General features: G+C 37.6%; 1 protein-coding gene across 1 annotated transcript; it reads right to left on the bottom strand.

Annotated features, from left to right (window-relative positions):
- Positions 1–2,573: 2,573 nt before the first annotated feature.
- Positions 2,574–5,945, bottom strand: LOC107666146 (adenosine receptor A1). The gene is made up of 2 exons (XM_016457317.1): positions 5,437–5,945; positions 2,574–3,643 (listed from the first exon to the last, which is right to left on the bottom strand). Exons 1-2 carry the CDS (start codon positions 5,820–5,822, stop codon positions 3,016–3,018), a joined length of 1,014 nt encoding a protein of 337 aa, XP_016312803.1. The 5' UTR covers positions 5,823–5,945; the 3' UTR covers positions 2,574–3,015.
- Between the last annotated feature and the right edge of the window lie 2,097 nt (positions 5,946–8,042).

Here is an 8,042-nt window from a genome sequence, read left to right as displayed (position 1 = left end):
GGATTCTAGAGAGCATTTGATTGGACAGAAAGTTTGATGAGAAGCTGAAGTACGATGTGACGTAAAAAAAATCGTTGAGCCGTTTTGGTGGAAGTGATGAACTGCAAGCTTTGAATGCTTTTAATTAAAAGTGACGTGACATGTGGCCAAGTATGGTGACCCATACTTGGCATTAGTGCTCTGCATTTATCCCATCCAAAGTGCACACACACAGCAGTGAACACACATACACCGTGAACACACCCGGAGACTCGAACCCGCAACCTTTGGGTTATGAGTCCGACTCTCTAACCATTAGGCCACGACTTCCCCGTGGCCTAACTTTTATCTTCTAAATGTGAATTTTGTCACTGTTTTGGAGCACACTGCCTTATATATAACCTTAAGACTAACATATTGATACTAACACCCAAAAAACTTTAATTTTGATTTCATGGGGACTTTAAATGGGTACTGCAGTCCATATTCAAAATGTTGTTTCTCCCGCTTCCTCTTCCTCAGACTCGATACTGACGTGGGTTGCCAGATTGAGGACACGCAAGAGGAACGAGCACAATAAACAAGGAAAGGCGACGAGCCTTACGATGTAAGCTTATGAGTTGATTTATCCGCATTTTAATAATCCTCTGGTCATAGAGATTTTTAGATGGATTTCGAGGCTTTTTAGGTCAGGTAGAATCTGCAATTTCTGACCTAGTTCGTTTGTTGGCTTCCATGGCTGCAATGCGCTGTGTTTTCCGCTGTCTGGCAACCCAGTGTGTCTAAATACTATTGGTTAAACTGGCAGTGGGTGTAGTCACACAGACCAAAACAAAAACAGACATTCTGACACAAAACGCACATTTTCAAATGAGAATAACTGGCTGTAGCATTGTTTTTTGGAGAAACAAGTATGTGAACTTAGCATGTTTCCTAAATATCTCCAAATGTATTATAGCATTTTATGCTTTGGTACAGTCAAAATTACATACAGCACCTTCAATAAATGCAAAATCTTCACTGCTTGATATTGATTTTCAAAGGGGTCATATGATGCAATTTCAATTTTTCCTTTCTCTTTGAAGTGTTACAAGCTCTTGGTGCATAAAGAAGATCTGTAAAGTTGCAAAGACTAAAGTCTCAAATCCAAAGAGATATTCTTTATAAAAGTTAAGAGTCAACCACGCCTACCTAAAACGGCTCATTCTAACACGCCCCCACATGTCTACGTCACGATGCAACGCGTAAAAAGACAGTATAAGTCATTATAATCCGTAATTATGTCCCCACTGGATGCAACAAATGCCTTGTTTATAATGGGTTTTAATGTTTTTGTCTCGTCACTCCGGCCGGACAGGGCATCACAATATGGTAAGGGGCGTAACATTTCCGTCACACGCTTGAGTTATTCAGCCAATCACAATGCACTAGATACATGGCCAATCAGAGCACACCTCGCTTTTCAGACCGATGAGCTTTGTAAAAATCGATGCGTTTCAGAAAGGCAGGGCATAGAGGAGAAACAATAATGTACAGTATGTGGAAAATAATGTATTTTTTTAACCTTAAACTGCATAAACACATTTCATTACACCAAATACACAAAATAAGGTTCTTTTTAGCAGCATCATATGACCCCTTTAATTGAAGAAATTACACTAACAACCTATACATAAACAATGTCCAGTGTTTTCTTATGGTGTAGAAATGCATAACATGAATCTCCTGATGTTTATGTGCAACCAAATCCAAGCCATGAGCTGATAAACGTACTGTAATGAATATTGGTCTTGTTCCTTGGTGGGAAAAAAAAAATAAATAAAATATCGAAACCTGAAGCATTAGGGCTGTAATGAATATTGGTTTGTTCTGCTCATTGGTGGGAAATTGGTTCTGTTAATTTCTGTTAAATTGTCCCATTTTACTCTGTTCACTAGTTGCTTGCTGTGCATTTCAAAAGTGTAACAAATCATCCAGTACTCATTCTTAGCCACATCAGGCTACAAAATATTTTTATTACATTCAAAAGAGAGATCTTTGAAGCTGCAGAGTTTTTAGTATCTATAGTATCTATCCATAGTTGATTCCACAGTAAATTCACTATACAGTTACACTGCTTTTACATTCAGTATTTCAGCACAAAAAAAAAACATCATATTGACCGTATTCCAACTTAAACAGGTGTGGTATAGCATTGGGCTTTGAATATTTAATTCTAGTCATTGTCATTCTGTCCAGTGCAAACACACCTTGCTATGCAAATAAAGCCTATTATTGAATGTTCACAAAACTTGCTATCTTCTTGACGCAATTACGCTGGAAAAGTGATGTTTGTGTATATTTTCGAGACATCGTGGCAGCAGTAATTCATCAAATGATGGAGAAGAGCATTATAACCAGGCATATTTCCAGACACACAGTGTAGACAAGTGCTATTTCTGCATTTTAAAGAGCTGATTTAGGTGCATGAACTGCAGTAATGCCAGATTGCCGTAGTTCGCTGCATCCTCCACAATGTAGAGCGCAGAATCAGAATGGAAAAGGGAGAAATGCATTGCATGTTCTGCACTACTTTTGGGTATATTTGTGCTGTTTCCTGATTTGCATAGTTCTCTCAGCCAGTCAGTTGCAACGGTCCCAGACAATGTGTGAAAGTCTGTTCCATATTTGCAACACCTCCGGGCAGCTATTTCAGGCATCCAAGACCAAGTCTGAAAAGAGAACTTGAATGGGGAAATCAACTAAATCTGACATGAACGGTCCCATAAATGTGGTTTCTTATGCTCAAATAGTGTTAAAAAGGTTTTATTTCATGCTAAACCAGCCAATGCGCATATGCAGTACTAAGTGCGCCTCTCAAAACACTGACTGTTTCTATTACAACTGGAGCTCCTAACAGCAGCTGCAGCGATGCAATGACTTTATTAATTGCCGATTGGCTCTTTTATTTAGAAGGCGGGGCTTATTCTGCCATATTGCATGTTGCATCTCCATCTTTGTATATTTAAAGACTTTGATTCCCCTTAGTCTCAGTTGCTACTGAACTTGGGTTTTCTCTGTGATCGGTCCAGGACTGTGCTGTCCCGGGACGGCTGATGGGGTTTTACAGAGCACAAATCGCTGGATGATATGAATCAGCGTATCACGGAAGCGCTGGATGCGGAAAGCGTACACCAGCGGGTTGAGCGCGGAGTTGACGTGTGACATAAAGATACCCACGTAAACAGCACTCTTGGGCACATTGCATGTCGGGCAATAAAACACAATACAGTTCATAATATGCAGTGGCAGCCAGCAGAGCGCAAACAGAAACAGAACTAGCACTAACGATTTCGCAAGTTTCAGCTCTTTGCGGTAGTACTTGCTCGAGTCGCAGGTGGCCTCGGCTCGACGGTTGAGCTGGCAGCAGATCACGCGAAAAATCTCTGCGTACAGTCCGGTCATGATGATCAGGGGCACCACCACCCAAATGAAGAAGTTGAAGTAGACCATGTAATCCATGCGCATGACTTTGGTGAACTGGCATTTGATGGGCGTCGTGCTGACGTTTCCGGGTGGGCTGAGGTGCCAGCCGGCCATCGGCACTAAACCAGTCAGAAACGAAATGAGCCAGCACAAACCCACGGCTACCCACGCCCGCCTCTGCGTAACAATGATGTTGTACCTGTCAAAACAATGCAAAAGCAATGACATAAATTACTTTTTAAATCCAATCATAACGATATTGCAGGTGTTGTTCGATATAATGCACACTTCTAATGTTAGAAATATCATGCATTAGCACATTTCGAATAGTCTTAGTTCACCCAAACAGTTGACAGTAAAAAAATACCATGGAACTCAATGGTTACCAACATTCTTCAAAATAGCTTCTTTTATGTTCAAAAGAAGAAAGAAACTCGTAGCGGTTTGGAACAACTTGAGGGCAAATATATGATGACAGAATTCTAATTTTTGGGTGAACTATCCCTTTTTTTAACAAGTAGGCTACTATAGTCCTAAGCAACTACATTTTTTACATTGTCTGAATGGGATGGTGTATTCCTCAAAACACTGACTGTTTCTATTACAACCGGAACTCATAACAGCAGCTGCATTTATGCAGTGACTTTACCAATTGGCGATTGGCTCTTTTATTTAGAAGAGGGGGATTTTTTCCACCATATTGCGCATTGCATCTCTGTCTTTGTATATCTAAAGTCTTTGATTCCCCTTAGTCCCCTTTGTTGGTGGCTGCTATGTAGTTGCTAAGGGGTTTTGAATGGCTTTACTGCGTTGTTAGGTGGTTGCAAAAGTGTACGGGTAGTTGCTCACTGATCTCTATGATATTCTCTTTCTAGATATGGCTAGACTGTGGGATATTTTTCCAACGTTTTATGATCCTAAAGAATTTTTTTTTGTCCAAATTAATATGAAATTATTTATTTATTTTATTTTAGTTGTTTAATTTCTGTGAGTAAAGTGACAATGAGTTGCACGTGCCTTATGCAGTACAAATACATTTTTTAAACCTCTTTATTTATAAGATATAAATTATGTATTTTAATATATTTTAATATATTCAATTCACCATTCGCCACAAATGTGTTACATAAGCAGTTTAAGTCACATGCCTTCAAACATCAAGGAAATGAGTGGTTAGGGATGCTGCCAAAATACTATCAGACCAGTGAACATCATTCCCTTTGACAGACAGCGGAGGTTTAATTTAGTTAAAAGCCTTGCATTACACTAGCCCATTGATTTGCATTAAAGAAAGCAAAAGATATATTGCGGTCCTGCTGTCTAGCCAAGAAATATGATAAAACAAAGCATGCATTAATGTTAAAGTGTAATAGCTACTGTACATGACAAATGCAACTTGAAATAAAAAAATATATATCACTCCTAATTTGATGGTTTGGTGAACAAACATTACATTTTAACAGTCATTTCATTGCAACTAAGTTGGCGAAATGCATTTTTATGCACCAAAAATGAGTTGTTTTTTTTGGTGGACATGCACTCATGATGTCCTAAGTCAGTAAAACTAACATAAAATTTGTCATAAAAATAATTTTTCTTTCCTATGAGAATTTATATGTTGTATATGTCAGCTGTAAAATAATTTTTCAAAGTAAAAAAAATAAAGATGATTGTAGCACGTTTTACTTCTTTTTATTTATTATACAATTAACAAAAATAAAAAAAAGGCCTCTAACACTAGCTTGCTCTATTCTATATCTGTTTTCTTTTTATTTATTATATAATAAAAAAAAAAATCTTGATACGTATACTGCATTAGGCTAACTGAGACTTGTCATAGCACTTGCATATCATTGCTCTTTTGTTGATTTTGATTTCTTCCATTGTGCGCATTTGTAAGTCGCTTTGAATAAAAGCGTCTGCTTGATGACTAAATGTAAATGTAAGTAAACAAGGAAAATATTTCATCTTTATTTAGTGATTCAGACTCACCTGGTGGGGATTTTGACATGTAGGAAGCGGTCGATGGCGATGGCCAGCAGGGACAGTATGGAGCTTTGGGTGATGGTGACGAGGAGGCAGGAGATGAAGAGGCAGGTGTAAAACAGCGTGTTGAGACCCAAGCTGATGACCACCGCCAGCGGAATGACAAGAACGCCGACTGCGATATCGGCCAGTGCCAGTGAGACGATAAAGCAGAAAGTCGGATCTCTGAGATCCTGGTTCATGTAAACCACCAGGACCACCAGCACGTTCCCAAGCACCGACGCCAGAGCGATAGTGCTCTCTATGGAGATGTACATCAGGTCCACCTTCTCCAAACTTTCAGTTACTGTTAACATCTTCACCATCTGTAGCAGTGGTTCCTCTTCCACCATGGCACTGGGTCTTCTATAAGAGTCTCATGATGTCCTCAAATGCTGGTATGTGATGTCATTTTATTACTCAGTATTTTAAGCTGTTTTTCTTTTTTAGTATTTATGGCACAGGTAGTAGCTGAACTGCCCTGACTTGTCAGTAAAAGCCATGAAAAGCACTTAAGAGTTTCTTCAAAATGCAGCTCCATGTGATCTGTTGTTACTTTGAGTGGCCGTGTGTCTTGTTCTCTTCATCTTCACGAACTCCTGCTTCTCCTTCTCCTGTTACGTAGGCTCTGCTGGCTGGGAAGGGAGGGGTGGTTCATTCTCTGCAGCACTGTTTCTTTGCCCACTGCTCGTCTCGCTCACCGTATCTCTCTCACTTTCTCTCTGCTTGCACACTTCCCAAACCTCAAACACCATTGCCACGTAGAATTTGACTGAGTGTTACTTTTAAATTCCAGTCCGCTTTTGAATTTGAATCGGTGGCAGACAGGATACGGAATGGTAATTTGAATTTAAATTTAAAGCAGTTGATTTTAAATGGAAGAAAACTTTGCTGTGAGTGTGTTTTCATACACACATTTTTTTAGTTTCTTGAAATTAACTGATATTAATTTTGATTACTAATTATTTCTGTGTTTATTTCCAGTTTAATGCCACACACAAACATATAAAGTTGATTATATTTTATATAAGTTTTGAAAAATTATTTCACCCAGGCTACATTTATTTGATTCAAATCACTGTAATATTGTGAAATATTTTTCTAGTTTATAATAGCTTTTTTCTATTTGAATATATTTTAAAATGTAATTTATTCCTGTGACACAAAGTTGAATTTTCAGCATCGTTACTCCAGTCTTCAGTGTCACATGATCCTTCAGAAATCATTCTAATATGCTGATTTACTGCTTAAGAAAAAATGTTTATGTTGAAAACATGCATACATTTTTTAATAGAAAGTTCAAAAGAAAAGCATTTATTTGAAATAGAAATTATATTATAAATGTTTTGTTATTATTACTGCATTGTTACTTTTTAACAGATCTTTGCTAAATAAAAATATTAATTCCCTTCAAAAAATAAGTCTTACTGACCCCAAACTATTAAAAGGTAGTGTACATATATTAATAAAATCAATTGATATGTCAAATGAAGTAGTTTTACAAGATTGAAACCTTCAACAGACACGTAGAAAGTGATCTGGTTTTGCCCATTTTGTTGAAATATATTATTTCAGTTCAGTAAATTCCTTTTCCTGTCATTCCAGTTCAAATTCCTGTTCATCATCCCGTGGGTCGTGGCTAATTTGATTCAAATTCACACTCTTAAACTGAAAGGGAGCCAAAACTTGATTTAATTCTGAATCAGGCACATGCATGTCCCAGAATCCCGTTTCCTGCCTCATCTCTCTCACTGCATGGAGAGACACGTAATTTGATATTCAAATGTTTCCACCCAGGAAATCGGACATCATCTTCATCAAATTGATTTCTCAGTAATGTTCATTGTAGTGTGGTAATGGATTTGTCTCAGTATTGAGGGAAGCACTTGCCATCCATGATCATTTCATCTTGTTCCCTGGGCTCCTCAGCATGATGTGGTTATCATGTCAATTTTAGTCCTCTCATGCGAAATTCAGATTTTCTTTTTGAGTCATGACACAGAGGAAGATTTTATTGCACTTTCAGAGCTCAGAGGAATTCTCACTTATAGCTTCATTGCGATATCAACTAGACGTTGTAGATGTTTCTACAAAATATTATTTGGAGAATAAAAATATATTGGATATAGATCCAGATCAGATTATGGCATTCTTCTGAAACTCTAGAGGAGACACCTGTGGGATTTACTGGGGTCTTTTCTTCTGAGGGGGAAAAATATCTAAGAAACAGGAGACTTAAGTTTAAGTGTTCATTTTCTCTCCATTTAATATTGTTATTGACTAGAAGATACACCTGAGACATTAAAGACATCTCATTTGGGATTTTTCTTTCCTATGAGAATTTATGTTATACTTCAGTTCAAATCCTTATGTGCTCATTAATTTTAAAGTTACAAAACATGATAAATACGTTAATTCTGGTGAATCACCCTGATGTGCTTTATTTTAGAAAGGGATTCACCAACTTACAGCCATTTTACTTCATATTTCATTTTATTTCAATAATTTAACAGCACATTTGTAACTTCACGGCTCTCTGATATCAATTTTAGTAAGTGTTTTATTATTTTTTA

Source organism: Sinocyclocheilus anshuiensis, unplaced genomic scaffold (assembly GCF_001515605.1).
Source record: "Sinocyclocheilus anshuiensis isolate Anshui unplaced genomic scaffold, SAMN03320099.WGS_v1.1 scaffold447, whole genome shotgun sequence".
Lineage (NCBI taxonomy): Eukaryota > Metazoa > Chordata > Actinopteri > Cypriniformes > Cyprinidae > Sinocyclocheilus > Sinocyclocheilus anshuiensis.
Note: the sequence above shows the minus strand (reverse complement) of the source record. Positions and strands in the feature narration are given on the sequence as shown.

Coding starts and splice junctions, on each gene's coding strand:
- LOC107666146 (XM_016457317.1), bottom strand. CDS start 5,822: ATGGTGGAAGAGGAACCACTGCTACAGATGGTGAAGATGTTAACAGTA. Junction 3,644..5,436: donor CATGTCAAAATCCCCACCAG/GTGAGTCTGAAT, acceptor TTGTTTTGACAG/GTACAACATCATTGTTACGC.